Below are 24,065 nucleotides of genomic sequence, written 5' to 3'. Positions count from 1 at the left end.
CTACCAGTGGTCAGTCTTCTTCTTTCTAAGACCCCAATGGTTAACATGTGGTTTTTCACTAAGATAGAACTAAGACTTTTATGTTTTATGTGATTTGAAGGAGAAAAACGTATTGAGACTGATCGATTTCACACAATTTACAGCGATTCAACTTTATAACAATATCATGTGTTGCCGTCTCCCGTGTTATTTTAAGTTTCAATTGTACATTCGGATCATGTAAACAATTGAGTCTGGAAGACCCCTCCCATTTTCCATCACCAGTCACGCAACTATGATTGGATAAAATACGAATTCTACACATTTTGAAAGTTTGAAGATTTTTTTTTTGCTAAAAAAAATGTCTACTTTTCCGATGCGTTTTTTTTTTTTTTTATTTTGGCCAGGATTTTTTTTATGTTACCGCAGACACTTTCTAGTATAAAAAGTCCTTGCTTACCGGGACCGAATTTATGGCGTTCTACTGATACCTATAGTAAACCCAATGGATGACTTAATACGAAACAATCCACAAGAAAAAAATTATGACCAAGTTTTTATACAAATATAATAAACAAAAATTATGACGGACAGCAACCCTCGGCGAGACTTTGACTATGTACAGATAAAAAATATCTTGAAGTGCAGATTGTCCACAAATATTCACTCTGTGGTTAAAGTTTTTGAAATTTGAATAACTTTCTCAAACGATCCTGGATTTCTACCAAACTTGGGCAGCAGCTTGTTTATGATCAAAAGATAGTATCCAGAAGTAAATTTTGTAAAAATAAACTTCCATTTTTTCCGAATTTTACTTATAAATGGACTTAGTTTTTCTGCCGGGAAATATTACATTCACTCTGTGGTTAAAGTTTTTAGAATTTTAATAACTTTCTTAAACTATCCTGGGTTGGTACCAAACTTGGACAGAAGCTTGTTTATGATCAAAAGCTCGTATCTAGAAGAAATTTTGTAAAAAAATTAATCTATTTTTTTGTATTTTACTTTTAAAATGACTTAGATTTGCTGCGAAACAACACATTCACTCTGTGGTTTAACTTTTTAAAATTTTAATAACTTTCTTATACTATTTAGGATTTGTACCCAGCTTGGAAAGAAGCTTGTTTATGATCAAAAGCTAGTATCTAGAAGGAAATTTTGTTTTCTTCTAGTTCACATTACATTCAGTGTGCAGTTACATTTTTTAAACATTTATTACATAAACTATCCTGGATTTTTACCAAACTTGGACAGAAGCTTCTTACAATCAAAAGATAGTATCAACAGGAATATTTTATTGATTTGTTTCCTCATTTTTGTTGAGCTTGCGATTAACAGAAAGAGTAGGCGAGACACTGGGTTCCGCGGAACCCTTACGAATTTTTTAACGACAAAGACTGACTGTTAAAGCCTTGGTCACAACGAACCCACAACACATCTATGCGCCACGACAAGAAATTTGGTCAAATCGCGGGTCATCTGTGATTATCGTACAACAGTCGCACGATATTTTGAGCATCGTGGCGCAGTCGTGTGTCGTCGGAAGAAAATTGGACATGCACCTTTTTGCTCTACGATTTTTTGTCGTGTCACTGTCTTGTGGCTGTCATAAGAGTGTCTTACCACAATCGCGCGACTGTCGTGCGATAAACACACGGGCGTGGGTACCAACATAAACTATTTTAAGAAGAGAAAAAATCGTACGACTGTCGTGCCACTGTCTTGAAACATGCAAGGCTTCATCTGCATGAATATTCGTGATACAGTCGCACGATTGTCTCATGAACATCAGATTTCGTACGATGCTCGCACAACATTGATTGTCTGTCGTACGACAGTGGTACGTTCGTCTTGCAACATATTTTCGTTTTGTTCAGAAGAATACAATTCGGCGGGAATGAATGTTTGGAAAACATACCGTCTGCCGTTTAAAGAGGATGGCTATTCCACCAGAACGATTACGTTTGGCCCTGCTGAAAATGTGCCTTGCCGGACTCCAACAAGAGCAAAATATCATCCATTTATTTTTCTTTTCGTGGGCATCCTGGGTTAGACTCGTTGAACAGTTATAATATAAACTAATACGAAAAACGTCGTTTACTTGGACCGGACTTATAATGTCACTTAACTATATTGAAAGCAAATTGCAAATAGCTTGCAACAAATCAGGCCTCTATATATAATAGTACTCCCGGAGTCATACTCGTGAGTGACCCACGACTGTTGTGCGACAGTTGTAAGACAGTCATACGATAGTGGCACGACACTGACACGACAGTGACACGTGCATCCCATGACACGAAAACCTAAAAAATAGACACAAAACAACTCATGATTGTCGTACGACTGTCGCACGACCGACTTGCGACAAACCCACGACAGTATAATTACAATTATTTTCTTTCTGTCATGTACCCATCGTGGAACCATCGTGGACATACGACAGAGAAAAAAGAATTGTAATTGACTGTCGTAGGTAAGTCGCAAGTCGGTCGTGCGACAGTCGTACGACAATTGTGAGTTATGTGGGGCTTTTTTCAGGTTTTCATGTCATGAGATGCGCGTCTTATCGTCGTGCCACTGTCGTACGACTGTCGTGCCACTGTCTTGAAACATGCCAGGCTCCATCTGCATGAATCCAACGAAATCACCGGCAGATTCCAGCTCCAACTCTTGCATCAGTGAATACTATTCTACCCAAACATCAAGGCGCCGTTCGATCCATGGTCTAACCCACTAACGTCGAGCGTTTCGCTTGTTCCTATACTGTTCACGGGCTCGAATCAACGCTAACAGGACCATATTTTGCTCTTTCTTGAGTCCGACAAGGCGCCTATTTAGCAGGCCCAAGCGTAATGCGTTCTGGTGGAATAGCCATCCTCTTTAAACGACAGACGGTATGTCTTTCCAAACATTCATCTCGGCGAATTGCATTCTTCTAGATAAAACAAAAATGTGTTGTACGACGAACGTACCACTGTCATACGACAGACAATCAATGTTGTGCGAGCATCGTACGGAATTTGGTATATATATATATATATGTGAGACAATCGTGCGACTGTATCACGAGTGCGAAAGTCGTAGGATTGTCGTACGATAGTCGTGCAACAGTCGTACGATTTTTCTTTATTAAAATGGTTTATGTTAGTACCCACGACAATGTGTTTATCGGACGACAGTCACAAGAATGTGGCAAGACACTACCACGACAGCTACAAGACAATGACACGACAAAAAAATCGTAGAGCAAAAAAGGTGCATGTCCTATTTTCGTCCTACGACACACAACACCGACACGATGCTCAAAATATCGTGCGACTGTCGTACGATGATCACAAATGACCCACGATTCGACTAATTTTCATGTCGTGGCGCTGCATAGATATGTCGTGGGTTCGTTGTGACCAGGGCTTTAAGCCCTCTGACTCTTACCTTTTGCTTTTTTAAATTATGGATGCACACACAGACGCTTCTGGACAGAAATCACTTTTGTGTACTTACATCATCGTATATATTTCGAACTCAATATGTAACACCCGTCCCCTCGTATTTGAATTGGGAGACGGCAATGTAAAATCTATTGTGTAAGTAATACTATGGCCATATCCAATTACAGCAAAGAAACTGAATTACTATAACTATACGAAACACGGAACGGAGAAATGCATGCCTTAATTAGTTGCAAACTCAACGTTCTTGTGTTCATTGTATGTGAGACCAAGAGCTTACTACTCTTATAAAAATTAGCAGGGTGCAGGCATATGTGGAATACTCCAATATATTATTGCAGTTCAAATAAAATTATCCTTTTACTGACTGCCGAACAAACATATCAATATCACTTTTATCACTACCAAATAATCTACATATACATGGATAATTTGAAGACAAGAAATGAAGATTTTATTAAACTCAAACTGGAACCAGACTGTCGTTCGATGGTTCATACATGACCCGACCATTAAAAAATGCAGTTCATGTTGCCATCCCGTCAACTGTTCTATCCGTTTTGCAGAAATTGAAATTTGGTTAATCTTTGTTTTTTGTCCTGACGATGTATTTGCCACTGTACGTAAAGCGAAAATCTACGAGTCATTATTATGTTTACAGTGACTGTCAAAGTTATGATTACATGTACTTAATATACTGAATATGACGAGGGACAAACATTCTAACTGATAAACAGTATTGGAATAAGTAAACATCGTTTCTGCACAAGACCGTATCTAAGATTGTAATGACATATATTGGAATTTGTATACTTACAAAGCGGGAGGTAAAGGTACATGTATATATTAGAAAGTGCCCATCGACTTAGAACGAAAGTTAAATCACGAAATTAACATATAGAATACATTTTAAGTGATGTGCAACAAACTATGTCATTGAAGATTTATAAAACTAACAAATCAGAAATAATTTCAAATAAATAAAATGAAAAATTTAACGAACGTTTTGGTTCGTCTGTCTGTAGCTAGGTGTTTGTTTGTTTTCGCGTAAAGTTATTGAAACATTTCAAAGTTGGAAATACACCAAAATTAAAATGAACTGATGTATGAAGATGATATAAAATGCTTCAGGTTGCCTAATCATTCTTGACTTGATGAAACATTAAAGTGAGTCCAAGATGTTGACTAACAAAGTACTAGCAGTACTAGCAGTGGCTGCTCAAATCTTGATATTTTCAACAGATACAGGTAAATTAACATTTGTAATGTCAAATGATTACAATTTACGTAAAACAATACAGTTAATTGTTTTCACAATTTTTTTGTACTTTGTCTAAGTGACTATTTCTTATAATTAAAGATTTGAATAAAGATGCAATTAACTATATAAACAATGCGCAATAAAGATTCAAATATTTTTTTCGAAATATTTTTCCTTTACTTGGACCAGGTGTGGATTAAAATTGTGTCTTTTAAATTTATTCACAAATTTTATCGAGTTAATAAAAGGTAGACTTGTTGATTCTATTTTACCGACAGTCTAAATCAAAAATAATATAATATCAAGCTTTTAATCTAATCAATTGAAAACTCGATATAATTATATTGAGTTAATAAAGACTGTCGGCAAAATAGAATCTACAAGTCTACCTTTTCACCAATCATGAAGTACCTCGTTATTTTTTTTCTTTCAAAAACTCTTAAAATTGATATTTCATTGTTTTTAGATGCTGCCTGTAAGGTTCCACCAGAGCTTCAGGGCAAAGATTGGGTATACGAATACACAGACGTGTTGACAGGAGAAACGATGACAAAAACCTTAAGTTTTGGCTCTACAACCATACAACAAGGCATCAGTTTAGAGGTTCAGGGATCAAATGTAAACGCATGGACTTGTCTATCTGATTTAACTATCTCTGATACTGAATCAGTTGCTGTATTCAAGTGAGTACTAATGAGGATCTGTGTTGTGGGGTCTTCCTTTTTGTATTTATCAATTTATTGAGCCGTTTTTTGCAATTCATCAAATATTTTGGCAAGTATATTTTATTTTTGAATTTTAGCACGGAATTTAACTGTTTTTATTTTTTGGCCCATTTTCTTTATTATTTTGGACCATAATTCTCTTCTACGTGAACCCCACCCATACCCTCACTTAGATATGTAGTTACACCAAACGTCATTTAAAAAAAGGGTTCATGAACTCGTTTTCAAGTTAAATCAGTTTGAATAATAAAACTTTGAATCAGTCGAAAACTGCATCTTTTCCCGATAAATCACTGTTTGACGTCTTTGAAACTTTGAAACTTTTTATTTCACTAAAGGCCTCACATGAGGCATAATAGTACAATTAATTTAACAAAATATATATTTAATGCATGAACAAACATATAATATACATATGAAGTTGATGTAATTGCAGCTGGAAGCTGAACATTACAAATATGATTATTTGAAAACAGACATAGCAAGTTTGCAAAATTAGGCCAGTCCTATAAGTGTTTATTTATCGTGACTATTCATTAAATCATACAGGCTAATAATGTTACTGTTGCTTTAGATATGAGGAGGTATAAATTTCTGTCTTTCAGCACTAAAAAAGTTACAATTAAATCGTGAAAATAGCAATTTACGTTAGCAACATCATTACCTCACCTGTATCTGTATCGTATGCCCACAATTAGATGAAACAACTTTATATAAAAATTTACATCTAAATCAATGTTTTTCGTAAAGATAAAAGAATAATTATTAAGAAAATGTGGTATGATTTTCAATGAGACGACTCTCCACAAGAGACCACACGACACAGAAATTAGCAACTATGGCTTTTTTTTCTGAGTCGGAAAAAATATTTTCTTTAGTTTTTTCTGAATTTAACACTTTAAAGTATGTTGGAAATTAGGATTCAGAATATTTTATTTGTCATCTGCTTGACCAGAATAATGATTTTCATCAAATTGGGTATCAGACAATTTTTTTAGAAAAAAAAATCGCACCCTGTTAAATGGCCATTCCCTCATTCCCTACGTGTCGATGAATATTTTTGCAATACAGTATTGTATTTGTTGTAGAAGTGACATCACTTTCGATGTATTCCCGGTTATGGGCAGACGGTTATATCTTTGTATGAGATTCACAAAAGTCACAGATGACCTATTTTATTTTCATCTGATGTCGGGTAGGTATGACCCTTTTTTATTTTCATCTGATATCGGGAAGGTATCTTTTATTTTCCTCTGATGTCGGGTAGGTATCTATTATCTATTGCATTTAAAAAATCACAGCAAGTTTTGTCTTAAAAAAATTAGATAGTATATCGGAATGAAAGACTTATTTTAATAAATTAACCGAGTGCTATCATTATATGCGACTAATCATAAAATATCCACAATTTATGATGTCATCACTGATTTGTATAAAGCTTCGTTTTCATATATATATTGTCTTTAAAATCTTAAATTAAACTCTTTAATGTTATTTTACGATGACAAAGGTAAAAACATGACTTATTGTTTGACCATTGCCGATTGTTGATGACCTAATGTTGACTTGTGTATACATTTGTCTGTGTCATTGTCCAACCGACGTGCATTAACTACACATATAAATCTTTTTCACATTAATGGGCCATTAATTAGAAGACATAAAGAAAAGAAATATACAGAATAGAAAATAGAAACGGGGAATGTGTTAAAAAGACAACAACCCAACTAAAGAGTAAAAAACAACACAAGGCCACCAATTTGTATTTAATACAGTGAGAAATTCCACACTCGGAGGAGGGCTTCAGCTGGCATTTGAACAATACATGCAATAATATATACTAGTTCAGAGAATTGGACACCAAACTTAACTTCGAAACTTTCAGTGATGTCTTTTAGACAATTTTACGTAAAATATGAGTTTATGATACTAAAAATATCTGTACCAAACATATCTTCATAACAATGTAAAAGAAATAATGAAATTAACATTTTTGTTTTTTATTTCAACATCTGCCCGAAAAAGTACAAAAAGCATATCATATTTGATATCAATAAACAGAGGGCACGAAGCTGGTACACAAGACATGATAACACACTTTTTAAATACTATCTTAAGTTGTGGTCACACATTCACGATTTTTACTGCCGTCCTTGACAGGACCATTCCCGATTAAAATTTGTCAAAAGTCAGATCAAGATCCTATGAATCGTGGATGGAAATTCAAACTTTAAAAAAAATTTGTAATGCAAAACAAATAATTTAACCACGACAACAATCAGATATTGTTGAGGAAGCGTCGATATTCAACCGTTTCCAAGCGAATTTATCCCGATAATCCCGTTCTCAATCCGCTTCTAATCCAATTTGTATCTTTCGTCTGGTAAAATTCGACCGAGTCTGTCACAACTGCGTCCCGATTCTACCGAATGTAATCCGACAGAGATCAGACAGTCACCAGACAGCGAACCGACGCTGACGGAAGTTATCCGTTCGAAAACTGTCGGCACACTCGGGGTGATCAGGTACTGTCGGAACGTAATCCTATCAGAAGTCCGCTCTATCCCATTGCAAACGGCTTTGTATGGTCTCAGTCGTATTGTATTCTGTAATTTCGGGACTCTGACGTGGGTATCATTGACGAATTTCATATTAATAACGGGACTGTTCCGGAACGGTTTCGGCAAAAACGGTTCGCAATCGACAAGATCTGAATGCAATCTGGACTCAATCGGCAGAAAAACAGCAATGACAAATTTCTCCAGATCATTCCCGTTCCACAGGACACCGTCCAGAATATACATAACATTGTAAGGATTTTGATCTGATACAGCAGAATCTGTCACGACATAGGCACGATTGTTATCCGACTAGACAAAATCGGCTGCTTTTCCCTGAATGTTGCGAGACGCAAAAAAAAACCAATCAGATATTGTTCAGAAATCATCGATATTCAAACGTTAACCAAGCGAATTTGTCCTGATAATCCCGTTGTTAATCCTATTCTAATTCGACTTACATCTTTTGCATGGTAGAAATCGTCCCGCCAGCGTTCCGAATCTACTGAATTAAATCCGATAAAGATTAGACTGTGACCAAAAAGTTAACCGACGCTGACGGAAGATATTGTCGTTAGAAATAGAAAACTATCGCCATATTCGGAATGATCAGGAACTGTCTGAACATACTCCTATCACGGTCCGCTGTACCGCATTGCAAACGGCTTTGTCTTTGTTCTGTAATTGTCGGGACGTGGGTATCATTGCCGAATTTCGTATTAATAACGAGACTGTTACGGAACGGTTTCGGCAAAGACGGTTCGCAGTCGACAAGTTCTGGATGCAATCTGGAGTCAATTAACAGAAAAATAGTAATGTCAAATTTCTGCAGATAATGCCCGTTCCACAGGACACCGTCCAGAAAACACTGAACATTGTTGGGATTTTGTTTCGATACAGCAGATTATGTCATGACATAGTCACAATTGTTATCCAACTAGACACATTCGGCTGGGTTTCCGGGACGCACCTAACTGTCGGAGTTGCTTGGGCGACCTCTCTGGACCATTCCCGATCCGTAGGTATTTATAAAGAACGTATACGATTGCGTTCAGACAATGATAGAACATTCCCGAATTGAGGACAGTAATCAGAATTTTTCACTTTTCGTGTCTTATCGCTGACTGATCTCAAACGTGAGTCATAATCGGCAATGTGTGAATAAACTCATGATAGATAACAGGACTAAATTTTGTATATACGCCAGACGCGCGTTTCGTCTACAAAAGACTCATCAGTGACGCTCGAATCTAAAAAAAGTTAAAAAGGCCAAATAAAGTACGAAGTTGAAGAGCATTGAGGACCAAAATTCCTAAAAGTTTTGCCAAACACAGCTAAGGTAATCTATGCCTGAGGTAGAACAGCCTTAGTCTTTCAAAAATAAAAATTTTTGTAAACAGTTAATTTATAACCCCGCATTTAACTTGTCAACCCCAGTCACACCATACTACGATCGTACCACGCTCACCGCGATCTAAAATGAATCCAGATCGTGGTGAGGTTGCGGTATGAGCGGCATGCGCATGTTTATTTTCGTTTCTTTTACGTTGCTACTACGTCCTCATAACCTTCTACAACGATCCTGCTACGATTAAACCACGTTCTCACCACGCTTATTCTGCGAAATCACTACGATAATCACTCTTTTTTTACGCTCATCTCGTGCTCACTAAGATCATACCACTATTTATCCGAGTGCAATACGATCTTACCACGCTTCTACTGCGATTATAGCACACTCTTATCGCGACCATTCTACGATCCTACCACGTTCATACTTCGGTCTTACTACGCTCTCAGCAATAACGTCTACATCGTGTTCAGTATTAATACTGTTTAATTTCTTCGATTTCTCACTGATATTTTTTTGACTTTGACAATGTGCATGATGGTCGTAGTGTGAACGTAGTCAGGTCTTAAGAAGAGTGTGACGAGGACGGAATTGGCGTTCTTAAATCGTATTATGGTCTTGAACAGGGTGGTATAAACGTGATATCGACATGATTTCGCCACGACCCTACCACGATTGCTTTGAACATGTATCATTCCGCCGTCACCGCAGTCCCACTAGGCCACGATCGTACTATGATCTCTGAAAAAAATGCAAATTTTGACGATCTTAGTTTGATCGTGTATATCGTAGTGCGATTGTGTAGATCGCAGTAAGGTCGTTGTACGTATACAGTCGTGGCAAGGTCTTCATAATTGTAACGAGCATCGACGAATGTCAACATGTTCAAAACAATCATGGTGCGGCCGTGGCGAAATCAGACCAATTCGTAGTTATTCAATATGGATTGTTTGATCCGACATCTCATCTTGATCTGGATCGTATCAGAGGCCCTTCTGACTCCACCTCTACACCTACCACTAGGCCCACGAGCTCTGGTAGATTTGGGTGGCATGTCTGTGTTGTTTTTGAAAATTTTACGTTTCAATGAAAGTAAGAAGAAATGGAACAGTTTTTATATGGAACAGTATTTATATATGGAACATGATGTTGTCTTATTGCTGAGAGCGTAGTTATATTGCGATATGAACGTAGCAAGATCGTATAATGGTCGTGGTAAAACTAAGGTGCTACATGTATAATCACAGAAGAAGTGTGGTAAGATCGTGTTGCCATCGGATAAATCGTGGTATGGTCGTAGTGATGAGCGTAGAAAGATCGAGATGATCGTAGTGAGGTTGCAGAATAAGCGTGGTTAAACCGTGGTATAATCGTAGCAAAATCGTTGTAGAAGCGTTATGAGGACGTAGAAGCATCGTGAAAACCACAAAAATCTACATGTTCATGCCGCTCATACCATAACCTCACCACGATCTGAATTAATAAGTGTGGTGCGATCGTGGTCTAGCGTGACTGGGGCATTAAATAAAGGCAAATAGGTCAGGAAAACAACGCATTCTTAGATGAAAGTTATGTTCACATAATATATGCTTAATTGTTTACAACGACGATCTATCAAAGCCTGTAGGGATCATACTTTTATAAAATACGATAAAAGTATTGATCACCGTGCTATTTATTTCTTCTTTTCTTTTTTTTTTTGAAAGGGGGGGGGGGGGGGGCTTGGTGGCCGAGTGATCTAAGTAGTTGCTACTAGCCAGTCAAAACTGAGGTTGGGAGTTCGAACCCCGACTCCAATCTTAATTGCCCAGGATTGTCAGTTTTCCTATCGAAGTTCGGTGGTTTTCTCCGGACAATCCGGCTTCCTCCACCAATAAAAAACTGGCCGCCACGAAATAACACAAATGCGGTGCTTAAAAGTGGCGTTAAACAACAAACAATAAAAACAACAATCTATATTTTGCAAGCTACAAATCGTGCAAAAGTGCCCAATTATATAGATGGTTACTTTTTTGGATTCGAGCGTCACTGATGAGTCTTTTGCGCGTCTGGGGTATATACAAAATTTAGTCCTGGTATCTATGATGAGTTTTTTTACGTAAAAACACATTTTTGTGAATAAAAAGATGTCTGTGAAATAGAATTTTGAAATTAATTATGTGAATATAGGTTTTATAATATGTTTTTAGAAAACAAAAACAAAAACTTGCTACAAGAAAAGAAATGAAAATTTCACTATCATTCAAGTATAAATTTTTACTAGAAGAGTCATCTCCCCTTTAATTGCCAAGTTGAAAAATTGAGTTAAACATTTTTTGGTTTTGTTTGAACATTTAGGATAATGCAATGAATCCCATATTCTACTTAATACAAATAAGAGACTTACATATACATTGCATGTCTGTCTCAAAATTTGAAGCCTTAGGCAAATAACTAGAAATATTGTAGAATCCACGATGGCGGTATACAATGAATCTACTTTATGTGTTACATCATTTCAAATAAGCACAAACGTTATGGAATAATTACAACAACATAACATATTTGTTTTTTTTTCAGACAAAAATGGCTTAGTTACACCAAAGGAAAGGGTATTCAGTCCCGTATCAGAACCGGATGCAAATGCTGATGTATGTAGTACGTACTGTTCTTACGGAGATCCAAAACCAATGATTCGAACACTTCGCAAACCAGGTAAACATTACTTAACATTGTATGGGTATCTATTATGCAAGTTCATTGCTAGCATGATGAAACGCCAAACTTGCATGTTATCAATATTTATTGAATTGTCTTAATACGAAACAAACCTAGTGTAAACCAACTTATTTTCGGAGATACTTCTTTTTCGCGTTTTACTGTTTCTAGTCCACTGCGTGACTATTTAATTTTGCAATTTTCTAGTTTACTTGATGTAATTAAAAAAAGAAAGATCCAATTTTATACATATTTGCGTTATTTTTCTACATCCGAAGTCGCGAAAATAAGTTAGTTTTAAGTACTTGGCCATTCTTTGTAGATGAAATATTAAAGATTTAATTATGTAATTACATTTAAGACGTGAGAAAAAGAACACAGTCGGTGATGATGGTCGATTGAACTTCACTCATATCTGATAAATATACAATATTAGGTCAATGTCTGGCGTATTAAATTATAATTCTGGTACCTTTGATAACTATTGAATATTAGGTTCTACCGAGCCCTTCCCCAGTTTTGTGCCGAATACAAATTTGTTTTTCTTATGACATTGACCTAAATTAAATATTGTTATTATACTGCAACTTAAATTAAAACATTGATAGCTATTTTAACTGGAACATAAATTTTAAACTTATTTTCATTCCTTAATGAACCCCTGACTGTTGAAAAAGTATTGCATGATGAAATTGACATTGCACAAAATATAGCTGTGTTACAATATTTAGAAAATAAACACAACTAGTTGCAGTATAAATCGGATGTATTTCTTGGTTGGGAATAACAGTAAATTACTGAGGAGAAAAAAATGATAACAAGTTGTTTTATTTTCAGACACCGCTGATAAGTTACCAACTGATGCAGATCTGTGTGAAAATTGTGGCGATTCCTGTATTGTTTCGAGTAAGGATGCAGGTTATTATCTTTCAAAACGTTTAAACTTGCTGCATTTGCAGCTGTTCGGTATGAGCCAATGCTCCGTGTTGAAGACCGTACTTTGATGTATAATGGGTTTTCTTTTTCGAAATGTGTCTTGAATGGAGAGTTGACTAATTTACACTCATACATATACCAACTCTTCTTATTTCTTTGAACGTTTTACAATAACAAGTTCACTTTAGATTAAATATGGTCTTGAATTTCAACTTTATCATAAAGTTTCAAAATTGCTATAATTTGTTCATCAATTCATCTATCTTAAAAACTTTATATATTACTTTGCTTAAACTTGAATCTTTTCGTAACAATTGATTCTTAATTTTGGATATATTGTCAAAATACGTGGATTTTGTGCATGTGTGAACATAAAAGCTTGAGGAATTCCTTGACTGCAACCTGAGTCCAAATTATCACAACTATTTCTATATGAAATTAGTAAATTTTTGGCCTCATTTAAAAAGCATCAACAATTTTAGGCCCTACGCGAACCTTCTTCTTTCAATATGATCAAATATTAGATTTCATTCAAGTATATAGTTTATTTTGAATCGTTTCAACCAATACATGTGGTTTATGAAATGAACATTTCCAATAAAAAATACATTGTCCTTCTCAATACATTGACAAACGCTTTTTTAAAAAAAACTGGAACCTGTTATGTAGGACAAGTAAACTGTACACGGCACTTTGAAAAGAGTCCGATACACAATCTTCATCCTAACTAAAATCAATGTTTGTCTGTAATAGATTTGTATTATCATAAAAAAGTGATTTCGTGGAATGATTTTGTAATACCTTTCCGAAATTGTCATATTCTGTTGCACTAGAATATGAATAAAAAAATTAATGTAAAAAAATGTTCATGCAACAAATGAAGATAAAAACATTTAGTCTTTAAAAAAATAATGAAGCAAATATTTCAGTGAAAACATAATTATATTACAGCGAAACAATATATTTATACAATGCAAAACAAACAATTATCATGATTATATTAATGCACCCTCTTAATATCAACACTACTTAAAGATATAAATTGCAGGATTAAGTGATATTTATCAGAAAAACTATCAAGACATTCACGAATTAAAACAAGTTAATAGTTTATGAATTTCTCCAAACTGGACAGGCTTTTACAAAAATCATATGTATGTACACAGCATTGTCTTTCTGTAAAGTTACTTGCCTTATTTTAAATATCTGTTTCTAAAATCTATATACATGTATTTAAAAAAAAAATGTTGAACGCCTTTTTTAGTTCTTTTTCTCTCTTTTTATATTGTTCTGAACATGCGGTTTCGTTTTATTATGTTCACAATGTATTATGACATCTAACGGACAAATACATTTTTTTAGAGCGTTTTAAAGGCACTAATTATATTAAAAAAATACGGTTGCATTAGAAAAAATTCTTCATAACAGTTCATATGCAGCTGACATCCTTTTGATTTATAACAATAATAATGTCTTAACTTTAAGGAGCGTAGTTCATTTTGATTAAACAATTTTTTTTTATTAAGGACTATACATACAATATCTAACAAATGAATAAAATATAATTAATTTACTATTACACACATATAAAAACAGATGTATAGAAACCCAAATATGAATTTTAAAATATAATTCGTGATTTATGGTTCAAGTAATTCTTGATTCTTTTTAGTAAAGCTAATGAAGAATTAATTATTTTGTTTATATGATTAAATTGATCATACCAACAATGAGTGGCGTCAACAAAAATATCAAGGACTTTTTCACAAAAACTTTTATTTATTTGTCGGCCATTTTGGATATATTTAATTAGTCATTTTACATAACAGACAATTTTTTTTTTTATTTATACAAATGGTCTTAATTTTTGACACATAAACTAGCATTTTGTTTTCATCAACCCAATGACAAATATTTTCTTTTCTAATACAACATCGAGTGCTTGACTTGTATTATTAATACCTTTTGTCTTTTCCAATTACAGAAATAGTGCAATCATCTGATTTCAACTACTGTAACAACAATCCTTGTTCAAATGGTGTATGCGAAAACAAGGTTGATGGTTATACTTGTTCTTGTGCTTCCGGATATGAAGGGACGAGCTGTGATATAAGTAAGAAATGTAAATTTCGTATCAATCAAAAACGACATTTTTTTCGCCCTAAACATACATTATTGGCTTTATGATAAATTCCATGATCAAAAACACCTTTTGTCTTTTGAATGATTTTAAAGTGAAACATTGCTATTTTAGTATACTTACAGATTTCTGTTTTAACAAAGCAGCATTGATTCAATGCAAACGAACAGTTATATAAAATGTATCATTTTAATATCAACCAAACCACTTAAAACATATGTTGCCGAAGTGACTGATATATCAAAAACAATCACGACCGTGATCAAATTAACGAAAATTCACGAATTAAAACAAATGCGATTTATATTGTTAAAAGCAATTTATAGTTTATGTCGATTATTAAATTGCACAATCAAAAGTTCGTATGCGTAATAGATTCGTTTCTTTTTTTCAAACGATATTTACAGTTAAAGATATATGAACCACGAAATGAACCATTGCAGAATGATTCATTATGACAAATTTATTATTGTAAAATACCCCCAAAAAATGTATATTACACTGTTTAAATTTTGCTATGTTCTAAAAGTACCAACTATTTATGCCAAAGACAAAAACAAATGCAAGATTTTATGTATACAAGCTGTTAACCTTTATTACAAAAAAGACGGTTTATGGTGTTTCCTAGCAAGGGTATATTCTATGCAGTGTGATGCACCATTATCATAAACAATTGAACAGATGTCTTGGCTAGATATCTTACTTCAAGGATATATATTCTTTCAATTGAGATGCACCACCATGATAATATCTTAGGTTTTGATGGCTATTTGAAACAGATTAATCCAATTACAATCCCGTTTGTTTTCTCTCCAAATTGGACAGGCTTTAACAACATTAATTTTATGTACACAACATTGTCTACCTGTAAACTTATGTGAACTTCATACCGTATGATTTTGAATATATGTTTCTTAAATCTAAATGTTTATTGAAAAGAAAAAAAATAACCCGTTTTTAGTTTTTTTATTCTCCTTTTCAGAATTATTCTGAACATCGTTCGCGGTTTCGTTATATGTTCAAAATGTATAATGAAACCAAACAGACAGTTGATAAATTTGCAAGTTAGGGCTTATAAAAAGCACTACTTACTGTCGAACAGTTAGTAAAAAAAACTGGTTGCATTAGAAAAAAGTTTGTTCATAATAATTCACACGCAGCTGACATACTTTTGATATATTCAGAAATCGACGACTGTGCCCCGAATCCTTGTTTAAATGGTGGTGACTGCTCTGACGGTGTTGACTATTTCACTTGTACTTGTGCTGCAGGATATGAAGGGAAAATCTGTGATAGAAGTAAGATACCTTATACATTTTTGATAGAACAGATTGGATAATCATTTGTCTATTATTGACTGTAAAAACATTAATCAAAATCCATTTTGTCTTTTAAAGACTTAAAATAGTATCAAAACAGTATATTGATTTCAAGCAAAATAAACAATAATATGAAAGTGTCCATTTCTCTTAACGAAACCATTTAATTACTGTTATTGAGTTATCAAAGTATCAAAAACATCAACGACCATGAGCAAATTAAAGCGAATGCTAGTTACATTGTTAAATTAAATTGATAGGTTATGAATTGTGGACGTTACTGAGCTTGAACGTACATTAGATACAGGATCTTCCCCAAAGACAACGCTGTTATGTAATAGAAAAATGTAAATTTTTTTTTACAAAAAACCGAAGGCAAAAAGTAAAATTTAATGAAATTATCTTACTTCTAAGAAAATTCAAAACGGAAAGTCCATAACCAAATTTCAAAATCAAATACATGTATTATTGATAGTTTTATTGCTTTATTTATAACAAGTTAAAAATGTTCTACATGATATTGCACTGTCAAAAGCAATCCTTGTTTTGAAAGTACCAAATATTTATAGCGAAGACCACACATTTGCATGATTTTATTTAGATAAGTTATTCACCTTAATAAATAGCAATGAAGCTTATGATTCAGAGGGTACCAAAGAAAATAACAAAAAATCGTAACTCCGAAGAAAATTCAAAATGGAAACTTTATAATCAAAAGCTCGTATTTTGGGATAGATGTTTTGCTCTTCATATAACACTATTAAAAGTTAAAGATTGATGAACTATTCCACAATTATTTCTAATGACAATTTTGTTTTTGTAAAATTCTAAAACGATATTGTACATACTACTACAGTATCAAAAGCTTTTTGGGTCTTTTTCTCTGTTTCAATAATGTACTGAATATCGTTTTGTGGTTTCGATATATGTTCACAATGTATAATGACTCCAAAACGACAGATGATAAATATGCAATTCGGAGCAGATTGAAAGCTGTCCTTACTGTCAACCTGATTGCTTTAGAAAAAAAGAGTGTTCATAATGGTTCGTACGCAGCTGACATGCTTTTGATTTTTTCAGACATCGACGACTGTGACCAAGATCCTTGTTTAAATGGTGGTCAATGCATTGACGGTGTTAACCTCTACACTTGTAATTGTGCTGCAGGATATGAAGGAAAAATCTGTGATAGAAGTAAGATACCTTTTAACATTTTTGATAGAACAGATCGAACAACCATTTGCCTTTTATTGACTGTAAAAACAACATATTGAACAAAGATCCATTTTGTCTTTTTCAGACTTAAGATTAACAAAATAATATGTTTATTTAATTCAAAAACAACAATAATACTAAAGTGGTCAGTTATTTAACAAAACCATTCTAATTGCTGTTATTGAGTTATCAATGTATCAAAAACATCCACGGACATGACTGAATTTGCCAATGAGAGCAAATGCTAGTTACATTGATAAATGCAATTCATAGTTTAATAACTACGGACGTCACTGAACTTGAACATACATTAGGTAAAGGATCTTAATCAAAGGCAATGCTGTTATTGAAGAGAAAATGTACAAAAAATAATTAAAAGAAGATATATAGCTTCTGAGTCAAAAGCGTTCCATATTTTGAAAGAACCAAATATTAAAAGCAAAGACCACACATTTGCATAATTTTAGTTAGATAAGTTGTTCACCTTAATATATAGCAATGAAGCTTTAGGTCACAGGGTTCACAGGAAAATAACAAAAAATCGTAACTCCGAAGAAAATTCAAAACGGAAACTTTATAATCAAAAGCTTGTACATGTCGTATTTGGGATAGGTGATTTGCTCTTCGTATAACACTATTTAAAATTAAATATTGATGAACCATTTCACAATTATTTCTAATGACAATTTTGTTTTTTCTAAAATTGAGAAACGACATTGTACATACTACTACATTATCGAAAACTGTTTAGGTCTTTTCAATAAGATAAGAATTTGTAATTAAACAAATCAGATGGAACCAAAAACAGAATAACACATTTTGTATGGAAACCACTAGGACTCTGTTAGCAGATTATAAAAATGTTCATCAATAATTTTCTTTTTTTTGTATTTCCTATTTATTTGTCTTATAAAAAAATTACATGTTTCAGATAACGTTGCTTTCATGGAGAAATTTGAATACTAAACATTATACTTTATTTAAAGAAGGGTATTTGATTCAAAATGGAGACTTAGATCCTGGGATATTGATAATAAACTGTACATTACTAGAAAACAACGAAATATTGATGCCAACGTTTAAAGCGATAATAATGTAATACAAAAAAGGGGCAAGAGATACTAGAGTGACATTCAAACCCATATATTGAAAATAAACTGACAACGGCATAGCTGAAAAAGAAAAAGACAAATAGACAAATAAAAGAACACAATATATCAAAAATATGCATGAGTGAGTGTGTAATTGAACACAGAGAGTATACAAAAGAACATCGAAAAGGTCAATAATCGATCATTATAAAAATCAGATTTTTAGCCATATCAATACAGTTGAATAATTTTTTTTCCAGAATTACAATACAAATACAGCATTATAAATACCAAAAATGTTCTGTTTTAATAAATGTGTACATATTGTAACAACGTACTTAGTGGAAGAACTCATTTGTAACCAAACTAAATGTACATACATTGAGTTGATTATAACGTTATCATGACTATGTAGATCAGCTGTCAACTATCAACTATTTAGTCATAGCTTGAATTTCATTATTGTTGTCATCTTTTATCTCCAGTTGTTTGTACAGTTTCGGGAATGGTGCCGTTTGCAACAGGACCTACCGACGGAAGCTACAATAACATGGATACTATAACTTACTCTTGCATTCCTGGATATGAAGTACAATCTGGTAACCTTGAACGTTCATGTCAAGCTGACGGAACATGGAGCGGAAGTACTCCGGTTTGTGGTATGTTTCTGCTTTCAATTCAAATAATTTGAATTTACTTTGAATTTAAGTCAAACTAATTAAAAAAAATGACTTATGCGTTAGAACTTTTTATGTGAAAGTAACGATGCATAACAATGACTCAAAATTAATGAGAGAAAAATAAATTCACAAAGGGATTTATCCAATCCTACAGAAAAAGTGAAAATAATTGTCAATGAGACAAATAGCATAACGAAAATGGAAGTGTGACGCTATATGTCACCGTCAGTCCTGGTCCAATAAGCCAAACACACATTGTATAGTAAGCTTTCAAATGCGCTTCATCATTCAAATTGATAACAAGGTAAACGAGCTAACTTACAATATCATACTTATGATTATTTGTATCACTGTGTTAACGCCATTGTTATATTACGCGAAAGACCAATCGACTGCCTAAGCTTTTACTCTTGATCGCACTATTTTATGATATGGTTTTAAGTTAGTTCTTCTGTAATACATAATCACCGCGATATAACGTTTTGCACAGATGCGACCCAAAGAAATCATCAATAAATTGAAGTTATACATGAAGAACTGCAACTCATTCATTATTAGTTAGATGTAAATTTATGTCCTTGCAGCGGCGGTTAAGTGTCAAGATCCAGAAAATGGTCAATTTACAGAAGAACAAACTTCTCCTGGCTATTACTTTCCGGAAAGGGTAACCTATTCTTGTATATTTGGCTATGAAGTACAATCTGGTGATCTCGAACGTTCATGTCAAGCTGACGGAACATGGAGTGGTAATCCTCCGGTTTGTAGTGAGTATCATGTAGACACTTTGATTAAATAATTAATTTTATCACTTTCGTGACTCTTATTCAATTAAGGCATCGATGGACAGAAAACACAAATTCATAGATATAGACAGGTTTTTTTTGGACGTGTCTCGCTGCATTGAAGACCCATTGGTGGGCTTCGGCTGTTGTGTGCTCTATGGTCTGGTTGTTGTCTCTTTGACACATTCCCCATTTCTATTCTCAATTTTAGTTTGTTGAACGTAAATGAGAACATTTGAAAAACTCATACTTAAAAAACATTACATCTTATAGCATTTGTGAGAACACCATAGGTATCCATTATTTTGCATTCTCAGTTTACATAATTCGACAAGCTTTCTCACACAAAGGTTCATAAAACACGAGAGTACACCAAGCGACACCTAAAAGCAAAAGTTTAAATTTGTAACAGTACTTACAAATAACAAATAATTAGGAGACAATATTCCGTTAATGATACAACTTGAGTTAAATATGATGTGTGATTATTTAAGGTGTAGTGGTAAAAGATTAAAATTGAGACAAGTAAACATATTGATGTTAAGGATGTACTTAGGTGAGGTTTTGGAATTTGTGTCAAAAGTTCGAACTTCTTGGTGTTTTTCCATACAATACGATGTAAAATATTTTGCCCCATAACACTCATTTATTTTTTAATATAAGATTTATTAGCTCATGAAAGGTCATTCACCAAAATTTTAGAAGATTCTTGATTTTCTTTCTTTGGTTTTGAGACCCAAATAATATCAATGCAAATAAAAGGTAAAAGTCCGAGTCAGCCTTTTCCCGCCATGTTTTAAATCTCAAATATTTCAAAAAGGAGGTCCATGACTATCAATATTTTTAGCTTATTTTTATCCTTAAAGAGTGCTCTACCAGCTTATAGTATCAATTTTAACTTCTTAATTTATTAATTTTCACCTAACCTCACCTAAGTACATCCTTGATAGAAATGTAAGATTTCACAGGATTTTTTAAAGATTATCAGCAAACTTATATTACGAAAAATGATAAAACCGTATCCGAAACGGGTTGAAAATGGTTGCTTCTACAAATCCATATTTACTGATCCCAAACTAATGTGCATTGTGCATGTTGTGTTTCTTTTTAATTTTATTATTCGAGTTTGTCATATATACAATTGATGTGAATCGGAAGTTTCCAAATTATTATTTGTGCAAATTGTTGGTTTCCAATTACTTGACATCAAATAAAAGTAATCTTAATCTACAAAAAAAAAAAAAAAAACACCAACAATACAACATTTACCAAACAACAGCGGTTAGGTGTTTTTTTTATATATACAAATCAAAACTCGTACCAAATTAACACGCATGACGTTTTATATTATTTATTTCTAAAATTTTCTTTTGATGGGATTCTTTAACATCATTGTAATCATGTAACGATTGCAAACTCCGACTATTAACAATATCCGTTGATAAAAAGTTTGGTGTCCTCATTCTTAAAAAAAAATTAAATTGCCGTTTTAACTTTCATATACGTAATCAATTAAACAAACTATTTTTCATTTATTCACAGAAATGACCGTCGACTTTTTTTGTGAGACTCTTTTGGAAAAAATGTTTGAAAACAAAGAAAACTCCGAGAAGAGTTCGGCTGAAAGTCCTGAGGAAAGCTCTGAGATTGATACCCGGGGAAAAAGTAAAGCCAATGGCAAATTGAAAAACTGGAGGAAAGGAAGAAGATGTGGTTACTATAAAGCACTCGAAGCTTTGATATTAGAAACATGCCTACTACCATAAGCGCCAGCTCCTGTAAATCCCAATTTTGTGTATAAACTACTTATTTGTAACTGTTCAAAAGCTTTACGATTGAAAAAAATAATTACGATAACACCATAAGATATTACTCGTCATTGATTTACATTGATGTAGATTAAAAAATAAGATAGATCATGATACTTTTTTACATTGTATTTGGCCCCCTATTTTGTCAGAAAATCATTTTCATCTTATAAATGAACTGAGCATCATAACATATCTTAATATGTTTGTTCTTCGGTACCACATGCCCAATTTGTCTTATAGTAAGGCATAAACCTGATCTTGGGTTGGCTAAAGTGTGTTGATAACGTCAAAAGATAGAAAAATGTCCATTTGTGGACTGCAATCCTTCGTTTTTAAAGGCCTCCGCTAACGTGAGCCACAGTAATAATTAGTGATAAAGATGGCATACAAACAGGGTTTTCCGAATATGAAAAGAAATTATTGGCTCACGTTGGCGGAGGTGCTCAAAAATTAAAAAAATCTCTCGTAAAAAACAACAATTTGTGTCAAACCAATAGTATCGGATCGAAGTCGGAGAAAGAGCTGAAAATATCCGCATTCGGCTGTTACGACAAGACACCCTCAACTAAAGCAAGAATACTTTGATAGGTGCTCATGGTTTTCAGTTGTAGGATTTTGCCATCATTCAGTTTCAAATTGTATTTTTTATCTTTAGATCAAGGTGGAGTGTGTTTTATCGATTTAAATCAACACCTTAAGCTTTCATAGTGAAAACATATTGTTGGGTTCTTTAGAATAATGTGTAAATTCGGAACAAGATACCTTGGGTCGAGTCTGTAATTGCATACGACTTTGCAAAATACCACCGCCGAAAAGAACAAGTTAATTCTGTTTTATATTATCGTGAATCTTTTTTGTTTCGAGTACACATCGTCTCATATAAAGGAAACAAATTGAGAGGTAGTCCCGGGGAGGTAGTTAGCCCTTGTCCCAGATTTCTTTTTTCATTTCTATCATGACTTTACAGTATGCCTATAAATACATACATTTACCACATTTGAGACAACGTAGTGTAGTGGTATCGCGTCGGCTTTTGAATGCCGCGATTTACATTCGAATCTCATACTGTGTATTTTTTTGTCCAATACGTTTTTCTTCTAATGATATTTAAAAATATTTCAACGAGATAGAATGGCTGGAGTATTTGTTTTGATTATAATAGCTATCATTTAGTTGGTTGTCAATACACATTCTTTTTTAGTATTTTTCAATGGGATGTTTTGGGACATTCTTCACGGTTCTAGTCTCACTTACACTGTTTATATATAGGCCGCTGATTTCCGCTGTTTCTGGGTAATTTTGGTTTTAACAAAAAAAAAAAAAGCTGTAGAGGCTTTTTGAAAAAAAAAATATTTAAGAAAGTACCTATCTATATACATCATGTAGTTTCAAACGCACATGAATTTTTAAGGGTATTACCTTTGTCAATGGATAGCAGACAAATGTCCTTTCAAAATGATGTTTATATTTTGAAAGTTAAAATGAATAATAATCATGACATGATAAAAAGGTATAAAAAAATCATGGCCAATCTGATCATTATGATATGTAACGTTTGCTATAATATATATATATTACTCGCAAACTCTTTTTCAATTGATAACTTTACATCTAACCATTTCCCTGTCTTTACAAATATGAAATTGGCATTCTGAAAATGTAAACCATGAGCGCAACATAATGCAATACATGGAATGTCTTGTGTCTGTTCTCAGTTAATAGTATAGTTGTTTTGTTGTATATCATTAAAGACTTAATGATTTTTGTATTCAAAGATCAGATCACTTTTTAAGCGACCGGGAAAATGTTTGTGTCCGTATAATATTATCATGTGTTGTTGTTTGGTGTTTGTTGTTTATTTCTTGACCAATTTCAATGGGATTTAATTCCGGGGGTTCCTTAAAATGCCGCATCTTACTGTGTTTTATGTTTTTGGATTCAAGGCCCCGTGTTTAAATTGGTCTAAACGTGAGGTCTAAAGTCTAAAATTAAACTTTGTTTAATTTCATCAAACATTAACATGTATGCCACATATATCCGTGAATATATATTTGTCTATTTTGGGCCC

General features: G+C 33.5%; 1 protein-coding gene across 4 annotated transcripts; it reads left to right on the top strand.

Moving 5' to 3' along the window:
* The first annotated feature begins 4,458 nt into the window (after positions 1 to 4,458).
* On the top strand, positions 4,459 to 22,108 carry LOC139485733 (uncharacterized). Of its 4 annotated transcripts, none has more exons than XM_071270383.1 (11): positions 4,462 to 4,679; positions 5,159 to 5,375; positions 6,506 to 6,612; positions 11,886 to 12,020; positions 12,861 to 12,941; positions 14,944 to 15,072; positions 16,284 to 16,397; positions 17,499 to 17,612; positions 19,210 to 19,383; positions 19,989 to 20,168; positions 21,729 to 22,108. In XM_071270383.1, exons 1-11 carry the CDS (start codon positions 4,610 to 4,612, stop codon positions 21,950 to 21,952), a joined length of 1,545 nt encoding a protein of 514 aa, XP_071126484.1. In that variant the 5' UTR covers positions 4,462 to 4,609; the 3' UTR covers positions 21,953 to 22,108. The 4 variants fall into 4 exon arrangements, with proteins under 4 accessions (XP_071126486.1, XP_071126484.1, XP_071126487.1 ...); XM_071270384.1 differs by having other exon boundaries at positions 4,464 to 4,679; positions 12,861 to 12,929; XM_071270385.1 differs by lacking the exon at positions 17,499 to 17,612 and having other exon boundaries at positions 4,459 to 4,679.
* Positions 22,109 to 24,065: the final 1,957 nt, after the last annotated feature.

Source organism: Mytilus edulis, chromosome 8 (assembly GCF_963676685.1).
Source record: "Mytilus edulis chromosome 8, xbMytEdul2.2, whole genome shotgun sequence".
Lineage (NCBI taxonomy): Eukaryota > Metazoa > Mollusca > Bivalvia > Mytilida > Mytilidae > Mytilus > Mytilus edulis.
Note: the sequence above shows the minus strand (reverse complement) of the source record. Positions and strands in the feature narration are given on the sequence as shown.

Coding starts and splice junctions, on each gene's coding strand:
- LOC139485733 (XM_071270383.1), top strand. CDS start 4,610: ATGTTGACTAACAAAGTACTAGCAGTACTAGCAGTGGCTGCTCAAATC. Junction 6,613..11,885: donor TTATTTTCATCTGATGTCGG/GTAGGTATGACC, acceptor TTTTTTTTTCAG/ACAAAAATGGCTTAGTTACA. Junction 16,398..17,498: donor AGGGAAAATCTGTGATAGAA/GTAAGATACCTT, acceptor TGATTTTTTCAG/ACATCGACGACTGTGACCAA.